The sequence below is a fragment of the Aspergillus niger genome (genome assembly GCF_000002855.4).
Source record: "Aspergillus niger supercontig An15".
Taxonomy (NCBI): domain Eukaryota; kingdom Fungi; phylum Ascomycota; class Eurotiomycetes; order Eurotiales; family Aspergillaceae; genus Aspergillus; species Aspergillus niger.
Window position 1 is genome coordinate 1,836,325 of NT_166530.1, and position 17,833 is coordinate 1,854,157.

A 17,833-nucleotide genomic window follows, 5' to 3' on the forward strand; every position below is an offset into this window, starting at 1 on the left:
GCAGAATGAAGCTGTTCATTATTTTCTTCCGTTATCTTTTCACTATCGCATTATTGAGCCGCATTGCACAATCCCTGCCACACCTTCCAGAGGAGGTAAACTGGAATCTCAATCAGAATGAGACCGCGACAAACCCTCTCGACTATTCGGGTCAGTGGGATGGCCATTCATACACCCCTTCTCCAGATAACTGGCGTTTCCCATTCTACACAATATTCCTCGATAGATTCGTCAACGGCGATCCCAGCAACGATGATGCCAACGGGACACAGTGGGAACACATCCTGACCTCCAACCAATTTCGTCATGGCGGTGATGTTCTTGGCTTGGTTGATACCTTCGATTACCTCCAGGGCATGGGGATCAAGGTGAGTTTGCTGCCTCGCGTTGGTAGCCCTGGCACCAAATACTGACTTATTCACCTTCGCTAGGGTGTCTATCTCGCCGGAACGCCGTACATCAACTTTCCCTGGGGTGCCGACGGATACTCCCCGCTTGACCTAACCCTGATGGACCACCACTATGGTACGATCGACGACTGGCGCACAATGATATCCGAGGCCCATCGAAGGGGAATATATGTTCTGTTTGATAACACCTTTGGGACGTATGTGTGAATACCTGTGCCTCATATTGGAGCGTGAAATACTGACAGCGGAAGAACAGAATGGGCGATCTTATTGGTTTCCAGGGCTACTTGAACAGGTCCGCGCCGATCAACCCCAACGAGTACGACTACGTATGGAAATACGATCGTCAATACTGGGATTTCCAACCAGGGAATCAAATCGAATCGCAGTGTCCCTGGGAGTATCCTCGGTTCTGGGACGATGACGGGACTGGCTTGACCACCACCACCCTCGGCGCTTCATGCCGTGACAGTGAATTCGATCAAGTAGGCCTCTATCCTAATATTCGCGATGGCTACCGCTGACTATTTAATCCAGTATGGAGAAGTTGCTGCCTTTGGAAATTATACCGAATGGGAAGGGCAGATTGCCAAATTTGCCTTTGTGCAAGATCGTCTGCGCTCATGGCGGCCTGATGTCCTGGCGAAGATTAAACACTTCTCCTGTCTAACAATCACCATGCTTGATATCGATGGGTTCCGCGTCGATAAAGCTCTTCAAGTGACCTTGGATCAACTGGGTGAGTGGTCTGAGTCAGTGCGGGATTGCGCTCAGCAAGTGGGCAAAGACAACTTCTACATCCCAGGAGAGATTGTCTCAGGGAACGCCTTTGGGTCGCTGTATATTGGGCGCGGCCACCAGACGAATCAGACCATCTCCAACCTCACGGAGGCCTTCATGTTCACAAACAAGACCGACAAGGCCACCGAGGATCTTTTCCTCAGACCCACATCGCAATCCGCCTTGGACGGAGCTGCGTTTCACTACACGCTGTACCGAGCACTGAGTCGGTTTCTAGGGTTAGTTCTCCCGCTTACCCCCTGAATAACTCCTTCATCCATACTAATGTGACCACCTTCAGCCTGGATGGTATCTACGCCGCCGAGGGTGATCCACCAGTCAACTTCGTCGAGACCTGGAATGGCCTCGTGGAGACTAACGACATGATCAACGTCCATACTGGAAAGTTCGACCCGCGCCACCTGTTTGGTGTCACGAACCAGGACGTTTTTCGGTGGCCAGCCATCGCCAACGGTACTCATAAGCAGAATCTGGGACTGTACATCGCAACTTTACTCATGCCAGGGATCCCGATCCTCTCCTGGGGCGAGGAACAGGATTTTTACATCTTGGACAACCAGGCTGATAATTATAGTATGCATTTTGAGTTTCCATCCCTTGTTCCAGTTCTGACGTTCTATAGTTTTCGGTCGCGGCCCCATGTCATCCGCTCAAGCGTGGCAGCTTCACGGATGCTACAAGCTCGGGGCGTCCAAATACGTCAACTTTCCCCTTGACCGCGCCCTGACCGGATGTGGTGACGATTCCGTTAGCCTTGATCATCGCGATCCTTCTCACCCTGTGCGTGGTCTCTACAAGATGATGTTTGAAATGCGACAGAACTACCCTGTTTTGAATGATGGCTGGTACCTCCAACAATTGTCCAACCATACCTTCGACTTCTACCTTCCCGGCAGTAATGGGACCCCAACTGAGACAGGAATGTGGAGTGTGATGAGGTCCCGGTTTACAGATCTACAAAACTTCGATGGTCAGGGTCAGGGTAACCAGAGTGTGTGGCTGGTCTATTCGAACGACAACAAGACGGTTGATCATCAGTTCAACTGCAGTAGCAAAGATGCGCTGATCTCGCCATTCCCTGCTGGAACCACAGTGAAGAACCTCTTCTATCCGTTTGACGAGTACACGCTGATTAACAGCTCGGTGTCCCTTGGGTATGATTTTACCACCCCAAAGTTAGAGATTAATTTCACTGACTATGAGTAGATTTGAAGGATCAGAACTGCCCAATGGATGCTATCCCCAGTTGACGATGCCGGCTTGGGGCTTCAAAGCCTTTGTACCCAAGGCTAAATTCGTGAAGCCATCGCCGTATATAACACGCTTCAGCCCGGGGCATGATGCTCGGTTTATCTCTCAGGGAAACGACGGGGAGACTATACAGATTGGTTTCGAGTTCTCCCAGGAGATGAATTGCAGCCAAATCACCGACTCGCTGACGGTCACGTCTAAAGCCCTCAATGATGAGAGTGCTCAGATTGACACAACTTCAGTCTCTTGTAGTTCGTTTGCTGAGACACAAGTAGCGACATGGCCTGGCGCCCTCACCAGTGTCTTCAGCTACCAGGTGAATCTGACCAATGTCTATCCCGGAATTCACAGGATCACTGTTAGCAATGTGACTACTGCAGAGGGGAACCTATCCACCAACGTAAGTATATTCTCCCCAATGCAGCTGCATTCAGCTGGGATGCTAAGTATTTCGAGTAGTCGGTGGATCATTTCATGTTTCGCATCGGAGAGACGAACAACCCCATGGTCTGGCCGCAGCTGGCCAACTACAGCCGGACTTTACTTTTTGACACCCCATCGCCCGCAGCGGAACCCTTGTCGGTCAGGCCACAGGCTCCAGGTGCAGATATGTGGCGCTACTCGCTCGACTTCGGGGCTAATTTCAGTCCCTGGATGACATATACCGGGTTCAATACGTCCATCCCGGGTAAAAACTGGACTGGGACTGCGAAGCAAGCGTGGGATGGAGAGCACATCATAGCCCAATACTGGAGCAAGCTCACCGGGAGTAGTGATCACTGGCAGCATGGAGACTCTCAATGGCAATATAAACCACCCCGTCGCTTTCCCAACCTCTTTATTGAGGGTGAATTCAATCAGTTCGGATACGACGCTGGTTACTCCAACGCGATGAGCCTTAGCAACGTTACTGGCGATTGGGAAATCCACTTCATGGGCGAATGGCCCGTACAGGTTGCGTTTAATGCCTGGGGTATAAACGAAAATGGCTTGCCCGATCAGACGCAAGTCTTTGGGGATATCGACGGCGACAACGTTCTCGATCAAGTCCCCCCCGTCACGCTCCTGAACAATGTGTTCAATGTCACCATCCCACCCCCATCGCCTTATCTGGCCTTCAAGCTCTCGGTGAATGACGGCGATCTGAGGGTCTACGCTACCCCCACGGGATCTAGATGGGTCCAGCTGGCTCTCTTTATCTTGCTTGCTGTCATACCTGTTGCCACTGCGGTCGGAGCAGTGTACATTTACCTCAAGGCTTTTTACCAGGTCAAATTCAATCAAATCGGTGTCACCGAGAAAACTTCGACTCTCGCTCCGATTTTGGGCGCCCTTCTGAAGATAACCCGGACCTCTAACGAGAAGGAAGCCAACCCGGAGGACAACCAGCGCTCTGTGAGCCCGCCAGGACTTCCGACTGGGGCCGCCATTGGGGCTGTTGTGAACACCCCACGACGCACTGTCCTCATTGCTACCATGGAATACGACATTGAAGATTGGGCGATCAAAATTAAAATTGGTGGCCTGGGCGTGATGGCGCAATTAATGGGCAAAAACCTTACCCATCAGGATCTCATATGGGTGGTCCCCTGTGTTGGAGGCGTGGACTACCCTAGGGACGACCCGCGTGAACCGATGGTGGTGACTGTTCTTGGAACAACATACCATGTTGATGTTCAGTACCATCGGCTGCATAATATAACATATGTTCTGCTAGATGCGCCCGTGTTTCGAGCTCAATCGAAGTCGGACCCGTACCCTGCCCGGATGGACGACCTCAATTCAGCCATTTTCTACTCTGCCTGGAATCAATGCATTGCTGAAGCCATCAAGCGGTTCCCGCAAATTGACCTCTACCATATCAACGATTACCATGGTGCGGCAGCTCCACTCTATCTCCTACCTCGAACGATTCCTTGTTGTCTGTCTCTGCATAACGCGGAATTTCAAGGCCTGTGGCCAATGCGAAATCCCCAGCAAATACAGGAGGTCTGCCGAGTGTTCAATCTGGATCAGGCGGTGGTCAAGAAATACGTCCAATTCGGCGACGTGTTCAATCTCCTTCACTGTGCCGCGAACTATCTGAAAATTCACCAGAACGGATTTGGAGCAGTGGGTGTCTCGAAGAAATATGGCAAGCGATCGTATGCCAGATATCCCATTTTCTGGGGTCTCAAGAGCGTTGGAGCCCTGCCAAATCCCGACCCGTCGGACTTGGCTGACTGGGACAGCAATGCGAGCAAGCAGCCTGAGGAGGTCACCGTCGACCTAGAGTTCGAGGCCAGCCGTGGTGCACTGAAGAAACAAGCACAAGAATGGGCAGGGCTGAAGGTTGACCCCGACGCTCAGTTGTTCGTCTTTGTTGGGCGCTGGTCCATGCAAAAAGGCGTCGACCTTATCGCGGACATCTTTCCCTCTGTTTTGGATGCTCACCCAAACGTGCAGCTGATGTGCATTGGACCAGTCATCGATCTCTATGGGAGATTTGCAGCTTTGAAGCTGAACCGGCTCATGGAACTCTATCCAGGGCGTGTCTATTCCAAGCCAGAATTCACTGCACTGCCCCCCTTCATCTTCAGTGGCGCTGAATTCGCATTAATCCCATCGCGGGATGAACCATTCGGTCTCGTTGCTGTCGAGTTTGGCCGCAAAGGGGCTTTGGGTGTGGGATCACGGTATGCCTCTAGTTAAACGATGCTACGAGTATCAATGCTGACGTATGCACTTCATATAGGGTCGGTGGCCTTGGACAGATGCCAGGATGGTGGTACACGATGTGAGCTTCTTCATCTTATCCTTGATACCGTGCAGAGGCGGAGTGCTAATGTATTCTAGTGAGTCGATGACAACGAAACACCTCATCCACCAGTTCAAGTTGGCTATCAATGATGCTCTGAGATCATCTCAAGAAACACGCGCCATGATGCGTGCACGATCAGGCAAGCAGCGGTTTCCTGTGGCGCAGTGGGTTGAGGATCTGGAAATTCTACAGACTACCTCGATCTTAAAGCACGCAAAACACTCGAAAAGCCAGGACCGCAATTCATGGAGGGTATCCGGCGTTAGTACAATGGTTCCCGATAGACCTCGCAACTTTCGGTTTTCGTCAAGCTCCAATACCAGTCGCGAACAGAGCCGTTCACGCAGCTCGGACAACTCAGGTCCCCCCAGCAGGCCCATTACCGCGGACGCGAAACAAGCGGGAGGTCGGCCAGGCCATAGCCACGTTGCCTCGCTGCCAGCCAATTTGCCTTCGAACGTCAACATGTTCAACGACTCTGACACTGACAACGAGTCAAGACGCAGACCATTATCCTCTACCCCCCGTGGAGGCCCTCGGATTGTTTATACCCCTGGCAACGACGGCCAAGATCTCGAGCACATGGCAGGGGTCGCCCAAGAGGACTTCAGTCCTCATCTTGCCTCGTATCTGTCGCCGTCGGGGGCACCGAATACTCCCCCAACCTTCGCTAACTCCGGTGCCAGTACACCCACTCTCGGTGCCGGACCGGACGATGGCCTGCTGGGACGAAGGAATCTAAGCCCGTCAATGATGAGTTTAGTCAGCATTCATGATATCGTCAAGGAGAAACAAGACTACAACCTTCAGAAAGTCAATCCGTTCTTCACAGATGCCAATCATGAATACGCAGCCAAGTTTGAACGGAAGCTTGCTGGTCTGAACGGCAAGAATTCCGAGGACCAGTTGTGTATAGAGGAGTTCATCGAGAAAAGCGAAAAGGACTGGTTCAACCGATACCGAGATGTCAAACTGGGCAAGTCACCACTCCCGTCTCCATCTCCGTCTATCTTCCGCTTCAGAGTTCAGGATGCTAGCCGACCACCTACCCCTGCAGCTAATGGACCAGTTGAGGATCCGAATGGGGGACAATTCCTTCTCCCAAAGGATTATGTTCCCCCGACAGGCTTGAAGCGTTTCATGCTGATCAAGCTGGGCGACTGGCCCTTGTATTCCATTGTGCTTGCTATCGTGAGTTTTGACCCTTTCCCAGGCGCTCCCCGAATCACACTTTAACCAATGATTGCAGGGCCAAATTCTCGCCTTGAACTCCTATCAGATTACTCTGTTGAACGGCGAAATCGGAGAGACAGCAGAAAAGTTGTACATCCTGGCTTCGATTTATCTCGCGTCCTCAATCATCTGGTGGATGATTTTCCGCCTTGTCCCATCCGTTTACGTGTTGACCATCCCTTACCTGGTATGTGAAACCGTTTCCGAATTGTTTGCCGTCTAAGCTTTCATTCTAACCGTGTCGAAGTTGTACGGCTTGGCCTTCCTGTTCGTCGGAATCGCGGGCCCTATCAGCAACAGCATCAGCCAGACGTGGATGCAGAATGTGGGCACCGGGTTGTATTCCTTTGCGTCGTCCAGTGGATCCATCTTTTTTGCTCTCAACTTTGGAGACGAAGGTATGTTGATGGGCAAGATCTGTCAATTAGTTTTCTCTAACAATCCGTGTATCTAGGCGGGGCGCCTCTCAGCTCCTGGATTTACCGAGCGACCGTGATTCAGGGTAGCCAGCAGCTGTGCATCAGTTTTCTCTGGTACTGGGGTAGCTGGATGGCAAGCCTCAACCAAGAGGGCAGTACGCGCTTTAGTCTTAGCATAACTGACCCAAACATCTTGCTCGGAATCGGCGTCGGCCTGGCTTGTGTGTTGTGGCTGCTGGGGGCCTTGGTCTTCTTCGGACTCCCTGCATACTATCGGCAAACACCTGGTCAGGTTCCGACCTTCTACCTCTCGCTCTTCCGGCGTCGGGTCATCCTGGTATGCTTCTGCCGCTCTGCACCCTTTTTGGCCTCTAATATCGGGAGCTAACTGAAATATATTCCAGTGGTTCTTCTACATGGTGTTCATCTCCAACTACTGGCTATCAGCGCCGTACGGACGGAACTGGTTGTACCTGTGGTCCAGCAAGCATGCCAAGGTCTGGCAGATCATCCTGCTGGTTCTTCTCTTTTTCATCGTAGTCTGGGCGGCTGCACTCTGGGTCTTTCACGTGCTTTCCAAGCGACATGCTTGGTTCATCCCAATCTTTGCCATTGGGCTGGGAGCCCCTCGATGGGCGCAGATCCTATGGGCCACCTCCAACATCGGCACCTATATTCCTTGGGCTGGTGGGCCAGTTGCTGGAGCCATCCTCGGACGGGCACTCTGGTTGTGGCTTGGGGTGTTGGATAGTCTTCAGGGTATTGGTGAGTTTTTCTGTTCCTCGTCCACTGGGATTCTCCATTTCTAACATTGAACCGTCCACATAGGGTTTGGAATGATTCTGTTGAATACCATGACTCGGTTCCACGTCACCTTCACCCTCCTGGCGGCGCAGGTGGTGGGTTCGGTCGCCACCATTCTGGCTCGAGCCACAGCTCCTGATAAATTGGGGCCAGGCAATGTCTTCCCTGATTTCTCGGCCGGGGTAACCGCCGGATTGAGCAAAGCGGACTTTTGGGTGTGTCTGCTGTTGATGCTCTCCATCAACGTCATCTGCATCTTTTTCTATCGCAAAGAGCAGCTTTCAAAACCATAGTTATTGCATATATTGTTGTCTAATTCTTTTGGATCAGTCTCTTAGAATGTAGGGATCTGATTAGCATTGTTTGGAGTAACTGGGGGATTTTTGTCCAGTGTTCATGTTTGGTTCAATTACACCTGCGCTACAAATTGTATATTTTTTATTGGTGATGATGTACACGGGACATGTATTAATTCATACGAACTGTGGGACTCCGGGATGAGGGTATATATTAATGTGCTGATAGTGGTATATTGAGTGATAGATATAATTAGTTCGAAAGACAGCAATATCCCGACTAATGTTGACATCTATCATAGTATGGAAATAAAGTACGGAAATAGATGAATTACTTTATCTCTCCGGATCAAGGTGATGGCTCAAGCGGGATAAGTTCGGCCCGAGCCATCCCGACTATTCCTGTTCGGGCCTGATCTCTCAGGCTGCTTGCATGACATTTAATTAAATACGAGATGATTTCCCCCTCTTTCTTTCGCGTGTCCAAACTTATTCCATCCCTTACCAGTCCTTCTTGTAATCCGCGTTTTGTTTTGTGCTTCCTGTGAGAGCCGTTGTTCTGCCACTCTTTTCAGAGCAACGCGATTCTCGTTCACTCGTTCATCTCATTCGTCGCGTCGCCCTAAACAACTTGTTTTCGTTGCACATTACTTTAAGGGATTTTGCCCCAGTCGCTCATTTCCATCCACCATGAATCGCTCACTTTTCTCCATTTTCATCGCTGTCTGCGTCTATGCGCACTATGTGTTTGCCTCTTTAACTTCGAGCGAGATTGCCAACTCCTTGAATGAATTGGCGCAACAAGGTTTCGCTGCCAAGGATCTCGTATTGGAGATTAACTCCACCGCCGATGCCGGTCCAATGCGTGTAGGTGACCCTGGGTATCATGAGATACAATAATCATTCACAGTTTTAAGAATGTGTAACCCTGATAAGATGTAGGACGTCTATACAGAAATGGATACAATGGTCACCGTGGTTCTCACGGATGTTGAGTTCATGACCAATACTCCCATCATCACCGATCAAGCCGAGGAGCAGACCGTATATGAAGGGTATTCAAATGTGAGGTCATCGGCCCAATTCATACCAGCGAAATATGTAACTTATCTCATTGGCTGCTAGTTCGTACAATCGCTCCTCGAGCTCATGGACGCCTTCTCCAGCAGCGCAACCGAGTTGAAGTCGATTGACTCAACCACCAAGGATAAAGTCCCTTCGGAAGTTCGCATCCTGGAGAGTGCCGTGGACGTAAGTAGTTCCTCTATTTTGAACGGCTGAGATTCACACTAATATCTTACCAGGCCTATTTCTATAATATTATCGGCCTCTTCCCGGCCAACAGCTCGTACAATGCCCAAGCCAGTAACCAGAAAGCCCAGGTGGACACGCATTGCTTCCAGGCTATCTGGGCATTTGATCTCAGTGATGGCAGTCAGTCTACCACTCAATCGCGCAGGAACACCTCTCTTCATACTCGACGCATGATGCGAAACTCTGCTTAGGTTGAGCTATGTATAATTTGTAAGGATTACGCGGAGGCGAATCGTTGGCCGGATGGTGACTAGCGGAGCCCGCTGCTATGTATTTCTAACTTTTAATTATCCTGTATTATTTTAATATTATGACTAGCACTTTCAGGCTTTACGCTCATAGGCGAAAATTGTTTAGCTGGGTATATACTTTGAATGTAAGCAGAATCTAGCGATAGCACCCCTGTGGCAGCAAAAACGTCCTGAGGTACATAATGCGTAGAGTAGCCACAGTTCGTAGTTCTTTTTTATCATGAAGAATGCTCTTCAAGGTCTATATTTGGCATTTAGTCTCATTGCTCGGATAACAAATGGCAAATTCCCCCTATGGGCCCTGGGTGAGAGCCAACCATAAGACCTTTCCTAATGGTGGATTTCAAATCCTAGAGTGTTTGATTTGAAATGGATTAGAAATTTGATAGGCTTAATTACTCTAGAGTAGAGATCCGAGAATAATAAATTGATCATTCAAAGCCGTAAGACCCAAGGACTAACCACTGCAGACTCGTCGACAGCCTCTTTCACAGTCTTCATACACTCCATTCTCGTTTTTAAACAATGGCACCATTTACCCTTCCAAAATACAAGGGCTCGACGGTGGACGTGTCAATAATTCACGCAGGGCAAACATCCGTACCAACAGCCTATGTTTTCAAAACCCCCATTCTAGGCCATGACACCCTCAATATACCGTGCTACAGCTTCTTGATCGAAAACAGGAATAACAATGAAAAGGTTCTCTTTGACCTCGGACTAAGAAAAGATTGGAAAGAAAAGCTGCCACCAGCCAGTAAGCCTGCATTGCTATTTCTAGCCTCGTTTCGGGCGACGTAAACATATGTCGCACATGATAGCCTATCATGTAAGCTGACTGAGGCTGGCATTGTAAGTCCTCAACCAGATCGAATCGTCCAAGGCGGTCCTGGAAATCGAACATGATGTTGCCGATCAGCTTCGCGCAGATGGTATCCCGTTGAAATCCATCAGCGCCATTATCTGGTCCCATCATCATATAGACCACACCGGTGATCCATCTCGTTTTCCTCCGTCCACGAAGCTTGTTGTGGGACCTGGTTTCAAGTCCCACTCTAGAACGTTCCCCGGCTATCCTTCGAATGCCGACTCTCTGGTCACTGATGATGCCTTTATTGGACGGGACCTGGTGGAGCTCGACTTTACTGATTCCATTGAGATTGGAGGCTTCCTCGCCATCGACTTCTTTGAAGACGGCAGCCTGTATCTGCTGAGGTCGAACGGACATAGTAAGTAACTGGTCATGTACAGCATGACCTAGATACCGATTGACCATCGTTTTCTTGTGTGATAGTTTGCTTACACTCTTTTAAATAGCCGACGACCACATCAGTGCCCTGGCGCGTACCTCCGAAAATCGCTTCGTCTTTCTGGGTGGGGACATCGCTCATCATCCGGGAGAGTTCCGCCCAACCAAGCACCTCCCACTTCCGAGTCAGATTAGTCTATGGACAGTGGGTCAACAGTCGGCCGAAGCGGTATCCGTGTGTCCTGCCTCTGTCTTTGAAGCTATATCCCCTGCGAAAGCTAGGGGCCTAGATGCAAAAGTCACCCCTTTCTACGAGCTAAATGCCGCGATGAACGAAAATCTGGGAGATGCAGAGGCTGCCCTTGAGAAAATGATAACATTCGATGCAACAAGCGAAGTTTTAGTTATTATTGCGCATGATGCAAGCCTTGGGGATATCCTGCCGTTCTTCCCCAAACGCTTGACTGACTGGCACATGGAAGGGTACAAAGCCAGAGGGGCTTGGAGATTTTTGAGGGATATTGCGGTTGTTATCAGTGGAAGCACAGAAAAATAGTCATTCTCACATGCCATTAATTTATAACCCGAAGTCTATGGCATCACTCTAAGCCACTTCCCAATCATGATAGTGGTGCGGCTGTATGTGCGGAGTGGGGTTCAAGGATATATTGCATATTCACTGGGTCCAACTTTGAGTCTAAATCACCCCATCGTGGCCATAAAGTTACTGCACAACTTATGGGTCACGCCCGCGTCTATACGTATCCTAGTTAGCTGTCAATCCTGTTCAAGACTGTACATAAAAGGCCCACCACATGCATCCTGCTTACATCCGAAATCTGAGTTCATTATTAACTTTTCATCCCATTGCAACATCGCCAGATTAATCTTTCAAGGCCCGCTTCATTCCATGCTCTCTCCAACAACCGTTATTTTTGTCCCCGGTGCGTGGCACAGCCCACACTGCTTCGACGAAGTCGTTCGACTGCTTCAAGCCGAGGGTTATAATACTGATCTTGTTCACTTGCCCTCGGTTGACCCCATACAACCTCATTCCGACTTCTCGGAAGATGTGTCTCAGATTAGAAATCAGATCCAGGTTGCAATTGATGCTGGGCAAAGAGTGGTAGTTACGGTGCACTCGTACGGCGGACTTCCGGGCTCTGAAGCGATTCGCGGGTTAGACTGGAGTACGCGTCAACGCCAGGGCCAACCAGGGGGCGTAATTCATCTGTTTTTCTGCTGCTCCTTCATCGTTCCAGCAGGAAAGTCTCTGATTAGTTCATTCGGCGGCCAGGACCTTCCGTGGTTCCGCATCTCAGATGATCGTCTCCTTGTGACACCGGCCACTCCCAGGCCAACCTTCTACAACGACATGAGTCCGCGGGAGGCAGAAAGTGCTGTCCAAACATTAAGGCCACACAGTTATCAGACATTCCACAGCAAATTATCCTACGAGGCGTGGAGACATGTGCCGTCCACGTACCTCTACTGCCTCAAGGACGAGGCGATCCCACTCCCAGTGCAAAGGATGATGGTGGAGGAGATAGCGAAAGGGGTCAACATTCATACCCATGTTGTGGATGCATCGCACAGTCCTTTCTATACGGCACCGGCGGAGGTGGCAGATGCCATTGGAAAGGCCGCCAGCCGATCTGCGGAACTGATTACGGAGGGGAAATTGTAATCTATCTATTGTCGAAAACGTACTTAGATAGGTCGAAATTAAAGACATGAACTCTAGCAGGTTACATAAATGGTATGAATATATTCTTAGGTGTTTACTTTGACAAGAAAACATCTTATTGGGGTGTAGCTGGATGGGCAGGCCGACATTAGTGCGGATGCGGACGCGGATGCGGAAACGGCATATAATCAAATGGATAACATTTGTCAGCAAGCTGATCGGTCATTTCCTGACTCCTTTTCGACGTGTTTCCGGCGCTTGTTGCGAAATGCCAGGGATTCTTCCTGGCCAGACTAATCTCTTTGCTCTCTGGCAACACCATTAACCTCATACCACTGTTACTCCAGCGTAGTAGATGATTCAACAGGGTTATGGCGGACACACAAGAACAGGCCAGAGCTGCGTCTGTTTGTCTGACCTGCAAATTGGGTAAAAGGCAATGTGATAAGAGACTTCCTATTTGTTCTCGATGCAACAAGTACGTTGTGCTACCAACCATCATGTAACACCGGGGATCAATATCCTACCCCCCAATGAATACTCACTAATTATCGCGTATCGAACAGACTTGGTAGGCCATGTGAATATCCACCCAGTCCGCCAGTGGTGACCGCGGCTCAACCGACGGAGTCGGGGCCATCAATGAGTAGGATGTCGCCCATGGCATGTATACGATGTAGGGCAAACAAACGTAGATGTGATCGCGCCATTCCGGAGTGCTCCCGGTGCCGGAGGTACGAGAAATGCTTGCCACCACGCGGATGCTTGCTTAATTGTTACCATTAGAGTCGTCGCCAGTTGTGTCTACCCACCGTCTCGGCCGAAGTCCCCCGCCTTTGCGGACACCGATGACTTTGGGCCAGACATGGAGTCCGCTTCACTACTTGTGCCGACAGAGATGGAGGCTGCGATGGACACCCCCATTGGATATCGGTCATACATGTCACCACTTCTAGAATTCTGTTAGTCTCCTATCTACAGGGTGTTGCTCTGGCGGTATTTGCTCACTGCTCTCTCACCCCGGGGAAGTCCTCACCTCAATAGCTTTACCCTCAGACACCATAGGGACTAACAGCCTTTCTCACCACCTCCGTTCGGAATGGATGAAGCATGCTATGATGGACCCCTGTTTGTTCCACGCCACCCTGTTTAGCGCATCAGCATCGATTGATATGCTGCGCTGTCAGCAAAACACTGCGGTAACCCTGTATCACCAGACCTGGGCTATACGCTTGCTTAACGAGCGATTGGCACAGCCAGAACCGGTCCTGACCTATGGAACACTGGGAGCAGTGATACCGTTACTATACTATAATGTTCGTGCCGTCCATTTTTCCCCCAACCGTTCAGAGTAGACTGTTCTGAAGAATTATTCCAGATGGTCGCACTTGACCACGACTCCGCTGTCGCTCATCAGAGGGGTCTAGTAAAAATGCTCCTTGCCACGCCCAAATCCTTCCGCAACAACATTGGGCCACTCATAGCCATCGTGAAGATGTACGTGGCCATTACCCGCAGACTGTGGCTTGTGACTAAGATGTTAGTGCTATGCTGTCATTTGCATGTATCTACGACATGCAACCTATTTGGGACTGTCTGTACTCTGAATCTGTTCGCTCCTCGAGCCTGCTTCGAAATCTAGTGTCGAGAGCGGCCTTGGGGAACGGCGGATCTCTGTTCCAAAAACAGACTATGGATGGGATTTTGGATGTTTACGAAGCCGTCTCACGCCTCGATCAGTTCTTCCACGCCGACCGCAGCAGTACCTCCAGTATAGAATGTGAGTGGGCGCGTATTTTGGCAAGATCTAGTCCAACGACTCCCTGGACCGAAAGCCATGATTATCTTACTTCATCTGAAAAAGTCAATGCATGCTGCCACCTCTGTTGTTCCATTTTCTGGACAACCCTGCGACGACGGCAATTGCACAACGAGCAAGCCCCAGGCCCTACGGACCAGGATCGGCCCAATCAGGTGCTTCTAAACTATATTCTGCAGGTCGAACCACTATACTGGATTCAGAATGCTCCCGAGGCATTCACCTGGGTTGCATTTACAGGCGCTGCTGCGTCCACTCAACCAGGTCTGCGAGCCAACTTCATCAACCACGCGGCAACTGTAATCACGGCCATCGACAGCGAGGACTTGACTCTGATACGACAGGGGTGGAGGTATTTTGGACTGATCAAAAGGCTCGGAGGGGCATGAAAGGTGAGCAACATATCCGCATGACTGCTGGTATATATTTCGAATAGTTTACGACTATTCATCGACCTTCACATGTGATAGCGCATTGACGGTCCACTCCCAGAGTTCCTCCGCCATTTTCGCATCTGATCCCGCCTTACTGGGAGCCGACAGTCTTCCGATCGGAAGCAGATACGCCCCATTATGGCATTCGAGCTTCAACTGCGGCGATACAGCCGCGAAGAGAATGCTGGCTGCTCCTTTGCGTGGACCTGGCGCACCCAGCTCGACCAGCGGCTTTATCAATCTATAGAGTGGGGTAGATGAAATCGGGCCTGCAGCCAGGCCTCTGGTATGATGTTAGAAATATCAGAGGTGTATGAATGGAACCCGGGGAGAAGAGCACCTACGTCTTAACGGTTCCCGGGTGCACTGAGAGTGCTAGGATGTCCGGATACCTCTTGGCCAGCTCCCTGCTGTGTAGGATATTGGCAAGCTTTGAATGGCCATATCGAGCCCAGACTGAAAAGGCTTTCATATTCATATCGGAGAAGATAATGCCTTCCTTCGGGGCGAGTTTGGCATGTCCGTCGCTAGACACATTTACGATGCGAACGCTTCCCTTGTCGGCTGCCTCGGATGCTGTCTGCTGCAGGGTTGGGAGGAGTAAACTGGTAAGTAGGAAGTGGCCGATGTAGTTGACCTACATGAGCTTATCATTAGCGTCAAGAATTTTCTGTTTCTATGCTTCTTTCCGTTTTTTTAGACAACGGCGATGAAAGTAGGACTGTTTTATATGATGGCGGCGAGAAGAAGGTACACTCACAGCTAGCTGAATCTCAAAACCATCTCGTGTTTCGTCGTACGGAAAACACATAACCTAGTTGAAGTGAGCTGAGGAACTCCTTTACAAGAGGTTCAGTCAAGCCTGGGTCACCAACACCGGCATTGTTCACTAGCAAATGTAACCTCGACTCCTGCCTACATCAACAGGTCCGGAGGATCAGTCATGAGCACCAAAAACGATTGGGCAATGGATGAATAAGGGGGATTAAAGAAAACATCAATAATAGAGAAACAGGAGACACACCGAATGAATTGCTCAGCTGCATGACGAACGCTACTGATGCTGGACAGGTCGAGGTTGAGAAACCTCACGTCTACTTCACGCTCCGAGCATTCAGCTATGATGTCCCGCCTGGCATGCTCGAACCGTGTGTGGGATCGACTGGCAATATACACCCGGGCGCCATGTCTGGCGAGTTCGATACTCGTGCCAAAACCACTGGTGGAGGAGAGAGTTAGTAAGGGTACGAGGGAACTACTACCGATCCGTTCGATGACAAGAACAAGAGGAAAGTCAAAAAGTAGCAAATGCTGATTATTGGAACCAACAGAGTCCACGTACAGTCCCGTGTGCCCGCCAGTGACGATGACGACTTTACCAGTCAGCTCGGGGATAGCGATGGCGGAAAGAAGGTCTTTGCCCATCGCGAGGTCTTGTTGGCAGAGTCAATGATAGCGGAAGGGGAACGTTCAGTATCCCATAGGGGGTGTAGAAATGTACAGTAACACTTATATACTTCAAGTCTACTGTCATCTTATAGATGCTCCTGCTACTATACACCAGGCAGCGGCTGGCTGGTTTGGGCTGGACGTGCGGGCGCATCTGCGGCCGCCCCCGCAGCCGTAACTGCAGCATCCACGACACCCTTTTTTTTTTTTTTCTGTTTCAGCTGGATGGAATCCTCTCGCAGGAGATGACCAGTGCTGATGTACGGAAAGATTAGATGCATCACCCTATACGGTTGTCGCTTCGAGAGTATCGGTCAACCGAAGGACAACGCACTACTAATATGCCAAGTAGACAAAACAGAGAAAGACGAATAAGAATAATCAAAGAGATACAAATTTAAACCTAAGAACAAGGAGCATGAAGAAGAACTAGATAGCAGCCTACGGCTTCAGCACAACCTGCCCCCCCCAGCCACTCAGCTTTTCTGCCGCATCCAATGCGCGCTCAATCTCATCCAACCCAAATTCCTCGGAGTGAGTGACGCCCCCCTTCTCGCCCAGCGCAAGCAATCCAGACCGCACCATCTGAATCAGCCGTAACACATGCGGACGATCATACATGAACCGTCCCTGGATGCGAATGCCCTTGAACATGATCTCCCCGTACGGCAGCTGAATATTCCCCAAATGGCCGCCCATGAGGACACACCGGCCGAACGAACCCAGGGCGCGAATGCCGGCAACTAATAAGGACGAGTCCTTGATGGTCGGGGGCGAAAGGTCCAGGTACACATTGGCACCCTCGGGGTGGCCGACGGCTGTCTGGAAGGACTGGGTATCGGTGGCCTCGTTGCCAGTGATTTGCACGGTTGTAAGTCGTTGCGTGCCGTGGATGTGTTCGAGCTTGTCCAAAGCTGCCCTGTTGCGCCCGGCCGCGATGACGGTGGCCCCCATGGCCAGGGCTGCACCCACCGCGCCACCGCCAAAACGCCCCGTAGCCGGGGCCACGATCACCACCTCCCCCGGTTTCACGTCCACCTCGGCGAGCCCGCCAAAAGGTACCAGGTATGCGGTCAGAAGGCAGAGGTCGGTGATGCTGTATCCCAATCGCCCCAAGAGAATTTCCTCGTCCAGCGGATACAAGTTCTCCAGGGGGAACCGCGTGTATTCGGCGTACGTTCCGTTGCGCCAGACTCCATCCATGAGTTTCTGCGCCGCCGGGTGGATTGCCCCGTGAATCCCATAGAGCATGGTCACGGCGGGGTTATCGCGCGCGCGGATGGTAATGTCGCAGAAGACGAGCTGACCCGGCGTGAGGGTGACACAGTCGGGTCCAACTTCATGGATGCGCGCGATGGCCGTGTTCCCGAGGGTCATGGGGATGGACAGCGGGTAAGGGCGTCGGTTGGTGATGACCTCCCTCATGTAGGGGACAATATCAGCAGCCAGGATGCGGACGATGGCGTCACCAGTCGATGCCACCGGGCGAGGGACATTTTCCACAACAAGCGGCTTGTCCCGGGCATGAATCACTGCGGCTTTATGGGTTGACATCTTGTCGATTCATTCGTCTGGGATGATTGCTGGTGGTCCCTGATGTGTAGAGCATTCTGATG

General features: G+C 50.8%; 7 protein-coding genes across 7 annotated transcripts; 5 read left to right on the top strand and 2 right to left on the bottom strand.

Annotated features, from left to right (window-relative positions):
- Positions 1 to 5: 5 nt before the first annotated feature.
- On the top strand, positions 6 to 8,430 carry An15g07810 (uncharacterized protein; the record flags this gene model as incomplete). Its single annotated transcript, XM_059744838.1, has 16 exons — positions 6 to 368; positions 432 to 607; positions 667 to 895; positions 948 to 1,429; positions 1,492 to 1,784; positions 1,834 to 2,332; positions 2,418 to 2,862; positions 2,922 to 5,137; positions 5,197 to 5,238; positions 5,298 to 6,453; positions 6,512 to 6,682; positions 6,743 to 6,893; positions 6,950 to 7,251; positions 7,319 to 7,679; positions 7,743 to 7,933; positions 8,341 to 8,430. The coding sequence occupies 16 exons, from the start codon at positions 6 to 8 to the stop codon at positions 8,428 to 8,430; spliced, it is 7,167 nt and encodes a 2,388-aa protein (XP_059602650.1).
- Positions 8,431 to 8,704: 274 nt separating this feature from the next.
- Positions 8,705 to 9,519, top strand: An15g07820 (hypothetical protein; the record flags this gene model as incomplete). The annotated part of the gene is made up of 4 exons (XM_001397266.3): positions 8,705 to 8,881; positions 8,957 to 9,079; positions 9,140 to 9,265; positions 9,319 to 9,519. 4 exons carry the CDS (start codon positions 8,705 to 8,707, stop codon positions 9,517 to 9,519), a joined length of 627 nt encoding a protein of 208 aa, XP_001397303.1.
- A 585-nt stretch (positions 9,520 to 10,104) lies between these two features.
- An15g07830 (uncharacterized protein) lies at positions 10,105 to 11,384 on the top strand (the record flags this gene model as incomplete). The annotated part of the gene is made up of 3 exons (XM_001397267.1): positions 10,105 to 10,336; positions 10,437 to 10,808; positions 10,897 to 11,384. The coding sequence occupies 3 exons, from the start codon at positions 10,105 to 10,107 to the stop codon at positions 11,382 to 11,384; spliced, it is 1,092 nt and encodes a 363-aa protein (XP_001397304.1).
- A 354-nt stretch (positions 11,385 to 11,738) lies between these two features.
- On the top strand, positions 11,739 to 12,515 carry An15g07840 (uncharacterized protein; the record flags this gene model as incomplete). The annotated part of the gene is made up of 1 exon (XM_001397268.1): positions 11,739 to 12,515. One exon carries the CDS (start codon positions 11,739 to 11,741, stop codon positions 12,513 to 12,515), a length of 777 nt encoding a protein of 258 aa, XP_001397305.1.
- Positions 12,516 to 13,947: 1,432 nt separating this feature from the next.
- Positions 13,948 to 14,723, top strand: An15g07850 (hypothetical protein; the record flags this gene model as incomplete). Its single annotated transcript, XM_059744839.1, has 2 exons — positions 13,948 to 14,012; positions 14,060 to 14,723. 2 exons carry the CDS (start codon positions 13,948 to 13,950, stop codon positions 14,721 to 14,723), a joined length of 729 nt encoding a protein of 242 aa, XP_059602651.1.
- A 54-nt stretch (positions 14,724 to 14,777) lies between these two features.
- Positions 14,778 to 16,193, bottom strand: An15g07860 (uncharacterized protein; the record flags this gene model as incomplete). Its single annotated transcript, XM_059744841.1, has 5 exons — positions 14,778 to 15,051; positions 15,113 to 15,405; positions 15,569 to 15,683; positions 15,793 to 15,987; positions 16,111 to 16,193. The coding sequence occupies 5 exons, from the start codon at positions 16,191 to 16,193 to the stop codon at positions 14,778 to 14,780; spliced, it is 960 nt and encodes a 319-aa protein (XP_059602652.1).
- A 465-nt stretch (positions 16,194 to 16,658) lies between these two features.
- An15g07870 (uncharacterized protein) lies at positions 16,659 to 17,771 on the bottom strand (the record flags this gene model as incomplete). The annotated part of the gene is made up of 1 exon (XM_001397271.1): positions 16,659 to 17,771. The coding sequence occupies one exon, from the start codon at positions 17,769 to 17,771 to the stop codon at positions 16,659 to 16,661; it is 1,113 nt and encodes a 370-aa protein (XP_001397308.1).
- Between the last annotated feature and the right edge of the window lie 62 nt (positions 17,772 to 17,833).